Source organism: Athene noctua, chromosome 5 (genome assembly GCF_965140245.1).
Source record: "Athene noctua chromosome 5, bAthNoc1.hap1.1, whole genome shotgun sequence".
Lineage (NCBI taxonomy): Eukaryota > Metazoa > Chordata > Aves > Strigiformes > Strigidae > Athene > Athene noctua.
In genome coordinates, this window is record NC_134041.1 from 8264766 (window position 1) to 8284229 (window position 19464).

The 19464-nt window shown below is 39.9% G+C and overlaps 1 protein-coding gene across 2 annotated transcripts in view; it reads right to left on the reverse strand.

The window, feature by feature from the left end:
- The window catches only part of ELAVL4 (ELAV like RNA binding protein 4), a 65203-nt gene extending 60812 nt beyond the window's left edge, over positions 1-4391 (reverse strand). For both annotated transcript variants that reach the window (XM_074906245.1, XM_074906244.1), the window contains exon 1: positions 4260-4391. In XM_074906245.1, coding sequence (XP_074762346.1) covers positions 4260-4376 — 117 coding nt within the window. In that variant the 5' untranslated portion in view covers positions 4377-4391. The remainder of the gene's footprint in view (positions 1-4259) is intronic.
- Between the last annotated feature and the right edge of the window lie 15073 nt (positions 4392-19464).

The following is a 19464-nucleotide window of genomic DNA, read 5'->3' on the forward strand; positions in this document are numbered from 1 at the left end:
ATCCCGTGGGGCTGGCAGGAGGGATGGGTATTGTGCGGGTTTGGTCCCAGCCCCCACCCCGGGTCGCCCCGCTCGGCACAGCCCAAAGTCCCCGGCAGTTGTATTTGATCATGCCATTTTGCACAATCTGTAAGGAAAGCACAAAAGAGGGGACGAGACGAGCACGCCCGGGCTCCTCTGCCAGGAGAATATAGCCTAAAAATAGAAATACTATTTTTCACATAAATGGCTTTGACTTCTCCCGGCATTTAAAAAAGCACAAAACAACACGGCACCCCCCCCCAGCCCCCCCCCCCCCAGCCCCCACCCCAACACAAAAAACACACACCCTTCCATCCACCCATCCATCCATCCTCTACAGCACCGGCTCCATAGGAAACGCAATACCTGAATTTTAGAGGCGATTATTAGGTTTGTATTTAAGGCTGGTGTAATACAAACGGAGATTAAAAGGCATCATCGGCTGCCTGCTCCGCCAGGCACATGCGGTACAATGACACCGTGACTGTCAGCAGAGACCATCCTCGCTCGACTGAAATGCAACGTTCAATGGAAACGCCGTGAAGTGCCATCACAGTTAGATACGTTAAAGAGATATATAGATATATATACACACACAGGCAGACATAAGCCACAAAAAAAAAATAAACAAGGCTCTCTAATTTTATTTTATGACTCACAATCCGCCGCCCCGAACAAAAGAAATTCGCGAGGCACATGAGAAGCAAGACAAAACCCCACGAGCAGGCTCTCCCCGTTCACTTACCATTTTCAAGCCATTCCACTCCATCTGTGATCACAAAGATGGACCCTTACAGCCCCTCACAGAGTCAAAAGCAAAAAGAGCGTTATGTAAAAGCTGACATTCCTTCTTACAGCGCTGCTGCCCAACGATGCAACAAAATCGACATATACTAGGCGCTGCAACACATACAAGCCTCCTCCTCTTTTTATGAGGTCATGACAGGAAACTCTTTGAAATACAATATGCAGCATTTACTGAAGCTCATATAAATCACCCTCACCCTCTTTTAAAATTACCATACCTATTGCGCAGTCCACCAAAAGAAAATTACCAATCTCGAGGCTTTTTTGCACCACCACCCCCCCCGCCCCCCCCACCAGGATTTTGCTCTGCATTTGTATCTCCAAAATGTCAATGTGGAAATTAACTGCCCCCCCCCCCCTCCACCTCTTAAAAAAAAAAAGCCTCTTCCTTTTGCATTTCAGTTAGCCACATACCAGCCCTGCATTAGAAATGAGCTTTTTTCTTTATTCTGAGAGAAATCGCAATTACCTTAAAATGACAAAGTACATCCTTTATTAAAGGATACGCACACATTAAATATGAAAGAGAGAGAGCGAGAGAGAGGGGGAGAGAGAAGGGGGGAAGGGAGAGATCATGTACAAACAAATCAGTAGCAGAAAACTAAATTCATGTGAAAACACAGACTGAGAATGATGCAGATTCGGGGAAAATCTGTATGTTAGCTTCTATATCTACCTCTATATAAACCCGCTACAATCAGATTTTAAATCTACTAATACCTACCATAACCATTCTTAATGGCAAATATTGGGTCTTGAAAGGCTTCAACTCTTCTACAGATTTGCTAAAAGGTTTCAGGGAATTATTTTTATTATTATTTTTTAAAGATCCACAAAGCACAGTGCTAGACGTTTGTGCAGCGAGAATAATAGCAATAATTAATAAATAATAATAAGAATAATAATCACAAATAGCTATTCTGACGCTCTCTGCTTTGGAGAGCCCCGGTCCCGCTGTCCCCGTGCGGCAGCCCCCGGCGGCGGGCGGAGCGGCGCGGCGGAGCCCTGCTGGAACTGCCTGGCGGCGGCTCCCCGTTACACCCATTTATGGGACCATCTGTCAGCGGCGGGCGGGCGCTGATTGGCCGCCGCCGCGCGGGGAGGCGTTGCGACATCAGGTGCTATTGAAATTAGCCGCTGCCAGATTGACAATGTTAATGATTCGGTGACCTCTACAACAACAGAGACCAGATTTCTGAACTGCTGCTTGTGTCTAGTAATTAAGGCCCGGTTGAAGAAACAACACGCATCCCCGTATTTTTTATTTTTTTTTTTTTATTGTGGTTTTTTTTTATACCTCTTCCCACCCCACCGGCGCAGGAGCCCTCGGCCGCGGCGATGTCATACCTCGGCCATGCTTCAGTGCCTACATCTTCTTACCTCCTGCACGCCCGGCTCCCAGGTCCGGCGTATTTTAACTACCTTATCTTTTTCGACAGTTGCTTTCCGGAGAAATGCATATTTAATGATCTGCCTCTAGGCTTAAAGGCACAACAAAAGCACTTTGACGTGCATTTAAAGCTGCATTTATTTTCAGGTACTATTGATTTTAATAATCAACCCATCTCTCCTTCCTCCGGCCCTATGAGGGTTTTTTTTAAATACATATTTTTAGAAGTGGATTTGGTATTGCTGCCACTTGACGCTAAGGCACCGCAGACACCTATTTATCAAAGCACTCCCCCTGAATGACAGTAGTATTTCAGAATTATTTCACCACTTCATTATTCTTCAGCTCTACAGGAAATAAAACAGCAGCAAACTTTGAGCATTTAAAAGAAATTTTTTTTTCCAGCCTTAGAGGGGAACGTGCTTAACTTAACAATGCACACTCATTAATCCTCCGCTCGCTGCCACTGACAAACTAACAAAACTTCACTTCCAAACAGCAGTATTTTACCCTCTCCCAACCATGGCAAGTTTATTCAAAATTCTCACAAGTTAGGAAGCATTGATTTCTTTCTCTTACTTGGAGTTATTTTCCTAAAGCATGTTTTGGCCAAAGTAATAAGGCATGGCATCCTGTAATTGCAACTAACCTTGAATTTACGTTCATCTCCACTAAAGCGACTGAGTGTTACTCTATTAACATACATAGGAATCATTTAATTTTACCTTTCACACATTCAACAGCCAAAATGTTTTGTTTTGGTTTTTTTTGGTTTGGTTTTTTTTTTTTTTTTAAATATCAGTATCATTGCAAACGTTTTTAAACGTAAGAGCTAGAAATGGAAAAAGCTAGGATGGGCCATGTTATAAGCTCACTTAGCTATTTCCTGGGAAAAAAAAAAATAACCTGGCCACAAACCACCAAAACCATTTTCAAAAATGTAATCAGATTTCTAGAAGGTTGAGGGTTTTTTTTCAAGTATAAATATGCCCTCAGAACTGCTAAGCTCTGAACTGACTTTCTGTACATTTAAAATTTCTTTAAGCCACAGACACTCAAAACACACACAGACTAAACACACAAATAAAACAAATGAAATACAGTAAGCTTATAAAATCTAGCTATGAACAAACCAATCAAGGAGGAAAAAATAGCATTTAAAATACACCATACAATCTGTTTGTGGAATGAACATTGAATTCAATTAAAATATGAACAATGTAAAAGGCTGCAGAGGATTTCTCTCACCATGCATCTTTCTGAGCACATTTGTAGCTTGGTAAAAACTAGTAAAGATAAAACTAGCTCATAAGATAGATTTCTTAACTCAAATATTTAAGTGATCTATTAAACTGAACACACAGGCATCAAAAATGCTACAGAGCTAGTATATTACCATACATTCTTGTGCAAATATACATCGAATATTAAAGTTAGATTTGTAATGCAAATTTTTACTTAAGGTCTCTTCAGGGGTTAATAACACCAAAGGCACCCAGAAATTATTTTTAAGTCTTTTCAACTTCAGCCTACTTTGTTACTATAAATTCGTTATGCATATCAAAAGATTCAGCCATTTTTCTGAAACAATAATTGCACGCTGCTCCTCTAAAAAATTAGCTATCTTATCCATCTATAAATCCAAGTACTCTGCACACTGACCACTTTCCCAAAAAGCACCCCACACATGCAGTCTTTCCAAGGAACACTAAAACAAACGCTCAAACGTCCTCAGAGGCCTCTCTCTGTAAAGACAAAGGCAGAATCCTATTGTTGAAAAAGTCAACCTTATTCTCGTGTTTCCAATAGTACCATTTATCTTTCAGGGTAAGGGACTGACCACCGCATCACGGTTGTGACATTTGTAAAGCATCAGATTCTCAATACAGTCTCTCCAGCATCAGCTAGCAACCCCTGAGCAAAGCATATTTTTAATGCAATCTTCCATTCCCACAAAAAGAAACTTGTCTTAAACAGCTAATCCAATATCAAAATGAAATCACAGGGTTGTTTCCCAGCCCCCCCCCCTCCCTCTCCTTACCATAAATGAGCAGTTTCTTGACTCATTAATGACAGTTTCCCTTAAAAGAAGTGATCTCATATCACTGAGCCCCTCTCCACCACGCATACATCCCAAAGGTTGCGGGTATCTTAGCATCAGTAGCCGCTAGCAAGCTCTCTCATACAGAGCCCAGATGGACTATACCAGAAGCCAATTCAGCGTTAATAACTACCTACTCTGTGCAGTTTAGAAGCCTTACGTGGCATAATGTCCTAGGCAACAGCAGCCGACTGAAACCGCAAATAAAAGACAACCCAATTCTCCAAAAGCATCAAAAGGAAAAAAATAATAAATTGAAGAATGATTTTTTAAAAAAATCTCTTACTTTCATAAGATTAAACTGAATCCTTCCCAAACACATGAAAAAGGAGAAAAAAACCAGATGCTGCCCAGAAAAAGTGACAAAATATTACCTCATTATTTAACAAAGCAGCATTAAGCGTCCTGCTGATTTCAAACATCTTGCCACAGATTTTGGTTAAGAGAAACAGAAAGAATCCTTTGCAAGCCCTCTGTCTGCAAAGGGTTCTTCAATTTTCTTGCGCACAACAGAATAGTCAATATGTTATTTCCCTAGAGTTCGCACATTAAAACATCTAGTCAGTGAGCTGAATTTTCCCCTTATCACACTGTAGACTCCTGTTATATGTACTGCTCTCTTTGCAAGATTAGCCTGCCCCAAACATGGCTGTTGTTTAAACTATTCTTTAAAGTAACAGTTCACTCCATAACCACCAGGTGGGCAGTGTACACAGATTCAAGTAACCATCTTAAAGATTTTTCTTGGAATAGCTGCTGGTTGTGATATACAGCATAAATCCCCTCTGCACTTATCAAGCAGGAGGAAAAAAAAAAATTTGCACTGTTTTATGCCCTTTCCTCCCCAGAAGGAAGCCCACACACAAATACCCTAAAATCATTTAACTTTTACCATTGATTTTTTTTTTTTAAAGGGACCTTAAAATTTATACAGGAGTATTTCATTCAGCAAAAATGAACTAAGTGATAAAATCCAACCAGTTCTGAGAACAAAGTGCAATTAAAAAGGAGAGCACACCCTTAGAAATGGTCTGTACTGCAAAAGAAACAAAATTAGCATCAAGTTCAGCACAATGGTGGTCTTTCATGGAAACATGAAACAAATTTCAGCATGTAAATAATTCACATGTAGGAAGAGTCTGTTAGAACATATGAACTATACCTTCAAGCAAATTTGAAGACAACTTGATAAGATACTGCTCTGACGTATTTTGGCTTAAATGAATTTATGAAACTACTGTTGCATGCAGAGCACAAAACTGAAATGCACTAAAACGATCCAGTTTAACAGCACCCAAGTCCCCCAAGTTATCAAACTGTTCCCATTCCTACATGTCCACAAGCTATTTAAGTTTGGGCATTTTTTTGGTGTGCTTTATTTAGGGTCAAATACTTCAGGGAATACGTCCATTACTATAAAAAAAATATGAATTCACTCAACACTCCACAGCAACACCCAGAGGCTTGAATGAGATTTGGATCTTTGTGTTAGGTGCTGTACAAACACATTTGAAAAGTCATTTCATACTGAAGGCTTTACAAACAACATTTACAAGACTGAAGCACAAAAACAGAGGTGTGAGAAAGAACACTAAACAAAGAACATCACAAAATGTCTTTACCAGCTGGGATGAATCACTGCAGAATCAAGGCATCTCTGGCAACTACCTGTGCTGAGACAGAGCCCCAAAGGTTATTTACTGAGGTTAAGGAATCAATGCACTATATGGACAAGGGCTTCTTCAGATTTATCACCTACAAAGTACCATCACCTAATTCTTTCATTTATAGCAATCCTTGCTGACTAAGTATATGCAGAGTAGTGATTTTCTTTGTTGGCCGTTAACTAATATTAAAGTGATGCAGTAATGACTTAACCTTCTTGAATATGTATTGAGTTTCAAGTCATTCCTTTTTATATGAGGAGAAAGGTTATTTGCATCGATTTCTGTTTGCATGAAATAAGCTTATTTTCTCATTCACCATATGCCTTGAACACTAATTAAAAGTGTCACTTTCTTCTAATGTAAAAACGTAATCATTTAGTAAATAAGTATTCTTGGATTTTCAGTCTTTGTGATAATCTATTTAAGGACTTTTTATTTCCAGGTAACTTCAGTGCTTTGATTACCACACACTCCTCTGATAGGAAGAGAAGTGTTTTATAAATACTTTTTTCCCAAAGAAAAAAAAATAATCTAGAAGTGCATCTTTAAGGACCCACACTCCTCTTACCCTGAGGCAAATCCATCCAATCAATATGAAACCATTCACATGCCACCATCTGCCAAGCTGTAGAGCAATGTGGCTGGAACAGACCTCTTATAAAGCAGCAGTGGTCTCATTTTCAGTCTATTAGGGAAGCACCAGAGCTCTCATGTGCAAGGACACAAAACTCCAACTCAGATCCTCTCACACCAGTTTCTCCATGCACTGCTGCAGAATTCCTGTAATTTTTGCTGCTTGTGTTTTCACACTAATCAAAGCAAGAGGGAGACAAAAGTGATCAGTAACAGCCCTATTTCACTGCAGTACAAAATAAAGAACTCAGTTTAATTCTATCCTAATATGATTACAGCAAACCATTTAAGTGCTGCTGCCTGTGAACTACAACCTGGCATTTTCCATCACCTCATTTTCCACTCTTCCAGAGGACTAAACATTCACACCCAGAACTGTGTTATTCTTTCCTAAGACATTTCTATCATAAAGTTAATATTTAATTCTGATCAAAGAGTATTTTGTTGTTTGACAGATGGGATGGTGCAGGTGGATGAGGAACAAAGGAGAGGCATGCAAGACTAAGAAAGATGGATTTGAACTACAGTGATTTAACAGAACACAACGGGCTGGGAAAGGACATTACACAATGCGAGCACTAGGGTTTGCCCTATGCAGTAATTCAAGAACCTCTGCAGAAACAAATCTCCAGTTCAAGATCATCACATCAACACAAACTTTACTGAGCTCACATACAGCCCTTTTTCATCAGCAGATCTCAATAATTGAAAATATCCTCTACCACCTATCACTGGCAAATTTACTGCATGACTACTAAAAAGAGCAACAGAAGGGAACATGAAGGGGTGCAAACCACTTAAAAATGTACACAGAAAGGAAAAATGAACTACTTTAAAACCATGAAAGAACATGAAAATGTGAGAAGCTAAATATGCAACTCCGTGATGCTGAATGTCACAGACTCAGGTGGAAAAGGTAGGGCCACAGTTGGGCCACACTGTTAGGCCACACCTAACACAAAGTCTGACTTCAGGAAGAGAAATGGAACAACAGCAAAAAAATCAGTCCAGTTAAGCAGACTGCCCTTTTGTGTACACATGTGCAGGAGATGGGATGGACCAGCAGGGGGGAAGAGGGAAAAAGTGACAGCTAAGCAGGTTATTTACCTATACAGTAAGTTTTCCCACTGTTATTTGAACAGTTCACAATCAAGTATATATATAAATATCAACATAGTTTGTTTAGCTACTGAATAGTTTAAAAACAGCCAGCAAAATATATCACCCTACCAACTGCCCTGTGGAAAACAAGCAGGAGTGATGAAGACTGTAACACTGCATGATACTGAAAACATTTTTCATTAACTGTTCTTTAAGGTTAGTGAATTCATGTATTTGAGGAAGAGTAAAATTTAAGGTTTCATTATAAAACATGTAACAGACATGATAATCGAACACTACTCACAAGAAAAGGCTTAAGTATGACAATTTGAGGAAATAGTAGGTGAAAGACATGACTGACATGACTTCAAGCTTTTATTAATTTCTTTTATTTGATGACCCTCTCGAACACAGGACCTGCCCTTGCCTCCTCTTCTGCCCCTGCTGTGGATCCCACTGACAAGCTGTACAATCTCTGCTGCTGATGCTATGTACTATCTGGTGCACCGAGATTCTTCCTGATGCTGGGGAGATTAAATATGCCACGGATCTACATGAAAAAATTATCACCTTTTTGATCTGTGCCCAGAAGAAGAAAAAAATTTTTAAAAAAATCAAACGAGTAGTTAGATCTCTAGCTCCTTAAACAGGTTTGGAATGAAGACACTAGATGCAAAACCAGACAAAAAACACTCCTATATACTTAAAACTCTAAATGGGGAATTTAGATACATGAAGCTTAAGCAAGTAGTCACAGTTCCCACAGAGATCACACTTCAGCTGCTTTTGCACAAATATGCTATTTAATGTTGCTTGCCCACTTTCTTTTTCATGCCTTATGAGATGTGTAATTTGGATGCTGCATAGCTGCTCTAAGTATCACACACCAATTTTCCGAAGACGTGTATTTGCAATTCCCACCGTGGATACTTATGTTTGAACACTGGGAGACTGGAACAACACTCTCTGGGGCATGCCAGAGCACAGAAGTAACAAAATTAATAGATGTAAATAGCTCTGATGGAGAGAGATGTCTTCGTGATACAAACCACAACCTTATTTTCAAAATGAAAGCTGGACATTCACACAGATTTAGACACACATGTATGTCAGTGAATAACCTCAGCAAAGATTTTCTGTGGATGTCAGGGTAGAGCCCAACTGGAGAGGTTGGCCCACATCAATGCAAGAAGGGTTTAGAGAAGATGATTCAGCATCTTCCCAACGTGTCCAAAGGCCAGCGATGCCCTTGGCACCTTGGCTCCATGCTCCATGCCCAGCTCTTAACTAATGCATTGCAAAAGACAGCATCTACTCAGTCACACAGTACACATCTTGCTTGGCCAATTTTCAATACATTCAGAAGAACCCACAGTCAGTGCTGCAAGACTGAAAACTGAAAGGCATCATATCTGCTAGGTAAACATGTTAATACAGCAATAACAGATACCGGCAATTCTTTCCCCCTCCCCAATTTTTTTTACTTTTGGCTCAGGAACATAAATTTTCAATGCTTTCAGTCCCATGATTTTGTTTTTTCATTTAACTATTAAAACTTGCATTCAGCAGACATGTTAAATTCTACAGTTTGCTTTCCTATCACAAGCAGGATTCAACCCTACCTACACAGAGTTAAAACATTTCTACATTGCTGTCAATGTTGTATAATACAGTTAGCAAAGTTTCAGCTAAGCAAATGAAGACTTTTCAAAGATTTATAAGTGCATTTTTAAAATGTATTTACTTGTAAATAATGGAAGGACCTAGACACTGAAGAAGTCTAGACCTACCAGAGAGATTTACATGAGTTCAGCCATTTTTAATGTACCTATGTATAAGCACAAAAACCCTTGTAAAAAATGTGAACAGGGTCTTTTAACCAGCATTGCCTAATTTTAGAAAAGTTGATGGATTTGCTTTAAACCAATCTGTAATACAGTGCGCTATATGCCTTGCACTCAGGCCAAATAATATCAATAACAAGAACAAAGAAAAAACCTGAAAGGGGGATTAATGTGCTGATGTTTCCAAGCTTTGAGACAGCGATCAGAAAAAGATCTGGGGAAGAGTGTAAGGTGGCTGGATCTGAAAAGAGGTACAGCAGAAATCAAAGGAGATCAACAAGCAGCATGCAGAAGGGTTATGTCTCCTGCAACTTGCAATTACACAGGAAAGATGCAGAACCAGGGAAGATGCAAAAGAGAATAAAGACAATAAAAAGTGTCAAGAGCTATTAATTGTCCCAATTACTTCTTGTTAGAACAGCTGGCACTTGCATAGAATATTTTAGTAACAGTAGGCAGAATGTAAATAATATTACAATTTCATATATAAAGAAATCTCAATCACATCTGGGTCAACCCTATCATGCAACCTATACCCCTAAACCCTTGCTTAAAAGGGAGAAAAGAAAGTTTAAAGTGTCTTAACTAAATAAATCAAGCCTGCCTCCTGTTCCAAAGCTTACACTTGTATTTGCAGGTCTCAGGACTTGAGAAGCTTCCTGCATACATCTCTATTCTACTCCTTGAGAAATAAGGGTTAAACAAGCTGCCTCAATAAGGTACCCCAAAACTCAGGGATAAACAGCTCTCATGAACATGGCTCACACAACTCTCTATTGTATTATTTAGATACAGAAAGAAGACTTCTGTAACAAGGAGTACAAAAAAGGTAAAATACCGAGAGGGTAAGAGAAAAAACAGAGTAAAACCTGTATTTAAAGGACCAGTGCTAACTCTGAACCTTCCTTTCTGACACAGCAGGAAGGGGTTAAAGAAAGGCAACTAAAAATAATCATCTGTAGCTCCTCTTCTTGCTCTCTACAGTTGATGGAGCTAGTCTCTTGGGATCTGCATGACTCTGGTCAGGAAGTCCTAAGGTTTTCCTACCCAATTCTCAGATTTCCATGTGCATTTATGGTTTTCTTTAAACTCCTCTTTGCAAAGTGTCAGACATCTTAGCAGAAGATTTTTAGCTTCCTTTAAAGTAGTGCAGATGAAGAACAATGGGTATTTTTAGCACTTTTTTAAAAAAGCCCATTCAAAATATGCTAGTGGCTATAAAAATTGAAGGCCAAACTTATTAGTAAGTTTGGTCACAATTACTAAACAATACATATTTGATGTTTGGGTTTCAAGGGATCTGTACAGCTGAGCTGGAGAAGCTGGCAGGTTAGCATCCATGAGCAAGTCTGCTTCTGCTCTGCACCACCTCTTCCACAGCCACAGGTGGTATATTTTCTTCACTACTTCAGACTGACTTAACTCAATAGGCAGGTAAGAGGTGAAGCAGCACACAGGCTGCTTTTGTTTTTTCCAGGCTGTGGACAAAAACCATGTATGACAGGATGAGCTCTACCTGACCATGAGTCCTCAGGTAGCATGGATGAATTAACCTCACCTAAGGTTACACATCTGCAGGGAAGCTAGTCTTTCCAAACTCCTTTTACAAGCAGTTATGGGAAGTGGTCACTTCCAAGGCACAACTCATCTGTCCTGCTCTAGAAATCTCTTTTGGAGAAAGATAAAACATGCTCTTCACTTCAGTAGCAATGCATTAAGCAGATCTCCAGTCACCACCAAGGGAGTCTTAACTCAGGCAGAAAGCCCATCTTTGGTCAAACCAATCCTGTTGGGATTCTAGAGGGCTTTCTGCGAGAGAATGGACATGTGAGCAATCCTGCGTGAGAACAAGACTAAGAGCCTCAGCCGAGCAAGAATGCAATGAGGATGTGACCCTGAATGAGGGGGGAGAAACTCGACAAGACAACCCCCAGAAGGGGTTGGGATGGAAGAGGCAGTTACACAAGGCAGGAAGCCTGGCAAGGCTGATGTGGCACTTTTTATCCAATCATAAAAAGGTTTAAAGCACAGGCTAAGTTAACTGTCCAATCTTGAGGACTTGTACTGCATGTTACTCACGTGTGCAGGAGAACATTATAAAAGGGCTTTCTTAGTTGTAATAAATGGGCATTGCTTTATCACATTGGTCATGTGCGTGCTCAGCTCTCCCGCACAATCCCACCACGGGTTGACCAAGTGACCAAGGGAGATGGTCTCCAGTTGATGTTCACCTAGATGAAAGTTCACCTAAACTTTGGCCACCCTGAGGGCTCTTACCACCACAGTGCACTCTTCGGTGTAATTCAGCATAACCATTAAGTAGCAATTCAAGGAAGGCAAGCTTCAGACAGCCCTGGGAACCAGATCACAGACCAAGACACAACACCAACACTAAATGCACCTGTAACAGCTACACATAGCAAATCTTGCAAGACTACCTTGGTCTGTACATCAGAAAAGCCTAACATCTCTGGAAGCACATAAGCATCTTGTCAAAAGAAAAAAACCCACCAAGGTTTATTTCATGAACTCTAGGCTACATGCTCCCTTCAGTAACAGAAGCTTTGATTCTGAACCATAACTCCAAACAACAGAAGCCTCAAGAAAAAAAAGGGTTCCAGTACATCCCATTTGTGACTGTTGCAAAAAGCAACAATCACATCAAAACAGCTACCTGAAAACCTATCCAGCTACAGGCCATCACCCTGCAGTTTAAGAGTATTTCACACCATTGCTTGAACACATTTATATTCTTCCAGGCAGTTTTCCTGATGTGTTATAAGGATTCCCCAATGCAACAACAAACGATCTTTCTTTTAATAGTATCACTGGATGCGTTGTAACCTGCATCTAGGGACACCCTGCTCTGCTCAGATAAAACTTAATTGTTCTTCTGACATCGAACAATGCAGGAACTTTAATCTCACCTAATAAATGAAACAGTCCTCTATTTTTAACATTTTCCATAGCTCAAATGCCTACAGAGCTTGTATCAAGTAAAAAATAACTTAAAAAATGTTTCAAGTGAGCATGGACAACCAACATACACTTAAGTGGGCAAAGAACGTATTTACTTTTTTAAATAGTGTCAAATAAGAGATTAGATTTTATTCTGCTGTGGTAGAGGCCCTACTTCTGTGGGTAAAGGAAAAACAGATCAGTAATGCTGTGGAACATTTTACAAAGAAAATTTCAACAGCAACAACTGGCAAAATCCCTACAGCAAGTCTATTTTGTCTCTTTCCCCAGTTTCTTTCCTTCAGCTTCTACCGCCTGGATGATCTTTTGCTTTCTGTCAAAATATCATATAGTATAGACATATACCACAAAATGATGTGGCTTGATAGTGGAAATTCCAGCTCATGACCTTTTAGGTTAATGGCACTATTCAAAATTAAGACACAATGAAACTATTAACCAATTACTCGCACTGACCTCAATGGTAACCGGAAGACGGTCAACACAGAATGAGGCGAATTTAGGTGTTATCATCCGTTCAGGAAGCCACCCTCTTCAGCTGGTTCTGAGACTATCCCAGGCTAGTGAATGATGACATGGCTTTATTTATTCCTGCCTTGTCATTTCTCAGCTGCCATATGCTAGCACACAAAGACTTCAATGCTTAGGAAACTTACTAGCACATACGCTCTTCAGCAACCCAAATTACTTGACATACACCAAACTTTCTTTTGCTCTTTCCACTGCCATCAGTCAGGACTTAAATTCAAGACTCCAGCTTTCATCAAGAGCCTCCATACACATGGCCTGTGCCCATGACACCACAGACTATGAAAACTTCCATGATAAAGACTGCAGCATTGCACATGTTGCTGACAGATGCAAAGTTTCCTCAAGTAATGAATTCCACAAATCTTATCACTTGCTGTTCCATGTGGAAAGCAGGGCTAACCTTTCCTTCTGTATCATAAGCTCATAACAGTAATTCATTAAAAAAATATGTCAAAACTAGAGATTATTGCACATGTGTCATCAGCTTTTAAGTAATGAATGAAGAAAGCATCTCACAAACACAATTACATCAACTATGCAAACCAATATAAGACCAGATACTAAAAATAAATGTTGGGAAAAACCCAACATCTAAGTACATGCAGTAGTATCTTGCTCTGAATAGTTCCACAAGACCCTGATAGAAACAATTTTAAAAACACTGCAGTCAAGCTTACTGAAGGCTTTATTCAGCTATTTAAGAAACCAGAAAAAACTTAACAATTTCTACAGAAGAGATTGCTTGTAAGGTTCAGATTAAGATGGACAGGCCATATGCTCTGGTGTACCCAATTTGCTCATCAGCACTTTCCTATCCTGTCCAGCAGCTCAGCCTAACCATTCTGTTAAAGCATGACTGCTGAGCATCAGAGCTGACGGGTTAACAGAACAAGAGGAAAAAACACGTCAGCCGATGACAGTCCCATACCACAAGAGGATCCCAAATGCATTGTTTGACGCTACATAAGCAACATAACCTGGCAAAATTTCAAGCAGGTTTCCAGTCGAATGATCAGCAGAGAGCAGCATGAGATTCAGGGAGTCAAGCAAGGAGGAAGACCTGGGGCCATGCCACTGCTAGGTGTACTCCTGGGTCTTGAGTGCCCTGATGAGTCCCACCTGCAGCCCTGGCACTTGGTCCACATGCTCTATTTAAACTCAGGGTTGGGACACAGTGGGCAGCAGGAATAAAAAAAAATCAGCCTTTCAGGAGACCACCCTTGAGAAAGTGCATGGAGAAAAGGACAATCGGTTGCATACCTCCAGCTGTAATCTCCAATAATACATCTCAAATACAGGGTTGGGATTTTTGACAGTCAAACATTTGTAGAGTAAACAGGTTAGATGAATTGACATGCACACAGATACAAAAAGTGAGTCTGTAGTAGATGCAGCATCCTAGTATTACAGATAATATCTTTTAACTATGTGGCTCCATAAAGGGTAGTTAGTTCTGCGTGTTAATAACCCTGATTCAGAACTCTGTTCAGCAATGTACTCTCATTAGCTAGACCATCTGTGTAAAGGGAACAACCTACGCTGTCACAGCACACAGAGCCTGGGGCTGACCTTAATATCTTCCCCCACATACCAGTGGAGGACAAAAGAAGAGAAGTCTGGCATCAGTTTCTGTCCTTTCTGCTGCCAGAGGAAGATATCTGTGCTGGAAAGTAAGTTTCTCACCCCTCCAGTCACATTGCCAGCTGTGGGAAATGTGGAATGGCAACTTCTTTGTCCTAAGGTCCCACCAGTGAAGTGGGAAATTTGGCTGTCCTGTTTGTATTAAGATATCACAGTACTCTGACTTACTGAGAAGATAAGCTTCACAAATCATCCTGAAGAATAAAACCTCCTGACATAATCCACAGCCAGCGTAAATTACCTGGACTAGAAAGTGCCCAGTATGACATGGAACTGCACAACAAATATACAGTATTTGTTGCTTTTGATCTTCTTGCTCCTTCCTCTGTATCACACATCCGCTGTGACAAGCTACTACACACTGCCTGGTGGACATTCTTTGAGGTTCCTCCCACCTGCACACAGGTCCTACTCAGGACTCTGAGATCCCTTAGCCAACTACTGCAAGAGCAACCTACAGATTTCTGCAGGTCAGAGGGACTATGAGACACTAAGGATACATCCCAACACTCAGCAAAACATACAGTCATGTCCAGGACATCTTTCTACAAGTTCAGGTTTAGTCCTCTTTTTCTAGACACACCATTCTGCCAGAATCTGCTTTTCTGGTCAAACACTACACTCTTCCCCTGAGAATGGAAAAAGTGAAACAAACCACCCAAATCAATCTGCTCAATGTGCTACCCACTTCAGAAAATGCTATTTTTTCCTTCTCCACCGATCTCTTTTCATCTTTGATTCCCTGACCACTTTCATCTATTGTATTTATTAATTTCATCTGGCTGCCACCATGTCAAAGTACAAATGCAGAGAGCAGTGCCAGTACTACTGCAAGCCCTCTGCTTACGCGAGATCCTGCGAAGAGCTCCAGTAAGCCAAGTACAAACCATGGTGTGGAGCACTGAGTGAAAGGAAGTGCACAAGGAGAGGGATTTGAATGACTCTTCCAAGACACAAAGCTGATGTTTTCCTTAAAGCAGTCAAATCCAGCAATGAGTACATTAACAGAAAGGCTAGTATTGCAAACACTAACAGAAAACAGGCATCACGATTCAACCAAGAATTAAATTGCCTGGATTATGAGATGCTACCTAGGCTGTCAATAAGTGTATACAAAGTGCTTTATCTCTTCTCATCATAGCAGGGAGAAAATCTCCTACATATCAAGACTGCTAGTGGGAACCTTGTCCCATAGAAACTATGCTTCTCTAAGGCTTCAGCATTCAGTGCTTGCAATTCTGTTCTAAGGGACGAGCTCAAATTAAGGTTTTTCTTGGATGTTTGATTTTGCTAGGCTTGTAGTAGTTTAGAATCTTTGAAACTTCCATCTTTCTGTCACCCATTCAAGACTTGCCAGTGGGTTAGAAAGCTGTTAAGCAGGGAATAGATGACCAACAGACAACCAAACAGGCTAGGATAAAGACTTCTCTTAGAAAACTAGGAACAAAACCAAAAAAAGGCTCTTCAAAACACATAGCTACTTGAAGAAGGAGCAATGACTAAAAACTGCTGCAAGTAACAGACCTAGAAACAGGAGTATGAGTATCAGACCAGCTTTATACCAAAACTTCTGTAAATGAAGCTTGCTAATCTCAGATCTAGGAAGAGTAATAACCTCTCTAGCAAAGTCATGGGTGCTTAATACAGCTCTAAAGCACAACTTGAACTGGAGCAACCCAATGCAGTTTGCACATTCCCCTAAACAGCACAGCAGCCACCCTTCTGCAAACCCATGGAAAGATGCACACAGCCAGCCACCAGGTAACTCAGCATATCCCTTTAACAAGCTGAATCAAGTTAGCTGAGGTGTTCTTACTGCCATAAATCGGTATGTATGAGGAGGTGAGACAAGTCTTCTGTAACCTACAGCTAGGCTACAGCAGACAGGGCACTTTAGGATCCTGTATCTGGTAGGAAAATCCTTCCAGATGTTTTGAAGTTTTAAGTGGGCAATGCACACAGGAGATGGGCAAGTTTTCTTTACCCCAAGGGTGCCAGGCCTTCTCTTTTGACCTAGAAAGCTCCTCCAATAAAATTATTTCTATTAAACAACCATTTTTATACACCTTCGAGAATGTGGGGTTCTGCATAAGCAATGAACCACAGCTTTGCCAAAAGTAGCTTCACATGGGTTACTGCAACTAAAGAAACTGGCAAGGATGTCAAAACGCATGAGCTGGGTATAAAAACCCTTACTAAAAGAAATATGGAATTATGCATTTGTAAGAGAAAGTAAACACAAAAGTATATACAGTGAACATGCTTGTTGGGAAGGTCAGGAAATCCATAATTTATATATTACCCATAAGAAAGCATCAGTGCATAGGGATTTATTTTATAGCAAGTCTGTGTGCGTAACTAAAAAAGACCTGAAAACCAAGGACAGACTAACTTCAACAACAACAAGATGCAAAGGCTCTTTAGTTATACATTGCACAGAAGTATGGAGGACAATGATTCAAATAAAGTCAACTGTGTTGGAAATAGTGCATGAAATCCCAGAAGTGACAAAACTACTAGTCAGTGAAGAAAATGAAAGGAGCCAAGTGGAAGAAATCAATCAAGAAGAAAAAGTAAGGTTTTTTTATAAAGGCAGGCAAGGGGCCAGATAACATAGATGGACACACATGCAAAAAAAAACACCACAGAAAAGTGTAGCATTATCTAGAAGTACAGCAAGTGATAAATTTGATAATAAACTAGGAAACAGGGACAAATTTGCCCCAAACTAGGTAATGACAGCATGCAGTGAGGGGTGCAAACAATTTTTCTTGCACTGAAAAAAACCCACCTTCTAATGCAAATGGATGAGCTGATTAACAAAGCTTGCAGAGACTGTTGTGAAAGACGGGTGAATGGAGAGAACCCAAGGGAGACACTAAGAGCATGTAAACCAAATCAGGGAGCAGCTGACTGCATTCAGAAGGAAGAGGCTATAGGAGCACTTAGAAACACGAAAACAAGAATATGACCTAGGCTGTGTGAAGCACCAGTAAACATACTGAAGTGGATGGCAATAGGAGGCATCTGTTCAATGTATTCTTCAACTGGAGAAGTATCAGCAGTTTTACAAATAATACCATTTATTATTACTACTTTTTATAATCGGGGGGAAGTACCAGAATGCTTATTTTTACCAAAGTCACATAAAACCCACACAAACTACATTTGTTTTTCAGTACTAAAACCCAACTGTTGAAAGGTGGGAAAAACTCCTTAATTTATGGAAATCCCAAACCCAATCTCCCATGCATTAACTTTAATCATTATGGACACAAAGGATGCATATTTTCTCTACTGTGAGGATACAGAAGTATGTTACTTCTTTAAAAAAAATAGTTTACTATGGCAGTGAAATTGCAGATGCTTCTGTGCACTACAGGGACTTCAAACACTGCATCAATTATCTGAATAAGTAATGAAAAGACATTGTGAGTAAAATGGTTCACCAAGCCTGGTTCACAAGTCAATTGCTTTTTGAATCCAGTAATATACTGTAATATTTGACATGTTACTTTGAGAGGTTAAGGGTTCTCTGTGCTTTTATGCTGTGCCCACTGCAAACAGTTTGGGGAGAAAAAAAACCTGACAAAATATAAAAGGGTGCAAGTACAACATTTAGGTCCTCACTGCAGCCCTCCTTCCACACCAAAAAACCCACTGAAACCATAACTCTGAAGTCCAATAGAAGGGGAAATACAAAAAAATCCTCACCAGCAGTTCAGGCTAGTGATAAGCAATTTAATGCTTTATAATTCTGTCTTTGACAAACTGGACTAGGTGACAGTAGAACCCAAAATGTCTGTTTGTTGAGCTATCGTTTTCAAAGAGTCTCTCTTACTGGCACCTGGAAACAGAGCAAGCATAAGGCTGATTATCATTTCCGTAACCCCCAAGGAAAACTATCATGCAAGATGTTTGAGTAAGAGCAATGCAGTTCGAAGACAGCATTCATAAACAGAACAAAGAATAAACAAAAGGCTAAACAAGTACATCATAATTAACAACTACAACAAAACTTTTAATTAAGATATGTAAGAAAAATCAAGGAAAGCTAATTAAAAAATGACCAGCATGTATGCTTTCTTCGAAAAATCTGAATTTGTACTGTGAAGTAAACAGGCTAATTGGAAGTGACCACAATTACTTTGTCACTGTTACCGAGTTTAGTCATGATTTTTCAGCTTGCTCTTTAATCCTACATCTTGTTTGTACTCCTGTGTTGTTTGAATGCAGGATTCTTCTACCCAGATTCTTCAAAAACTGAGCAAAAGTGAAGAAAACAGATTTAACTTTGTATGACAGGCATATTTTGTCATTAGGTTTGAGACACTCTCTTTTCTGCCTAGGACAGTATTATTCTTACAGGGCCAGAATTATAATTACTATATACTCCCCGCATTCATCCTGAACAAATCCACAGTTACTACAAATGGATCCTGATACGTTGCTACATCAATAGTGCTATACTCCGCATGTTTTTCTTTTATCCAGGCAGCTAGACCAGTATAAAAATATGATGTGATTTCACACAGATTTTACTGTTAGGTATGAACTTCCCTTAAGGCTAAAAAGCAGTTACAGATAATAGGAATCTAACTGGCAATATTAAAGTTTTACTTCTTTCCTCTTATATACTACCATTCCATGAAAATACATCCATTCTCATTACTTTTGCCACTCTTCAAAACTGGTACCAGGCTGATTTGAACAGTAACAGTTAGTTAATGCTGATAGAAACAAGCAAAG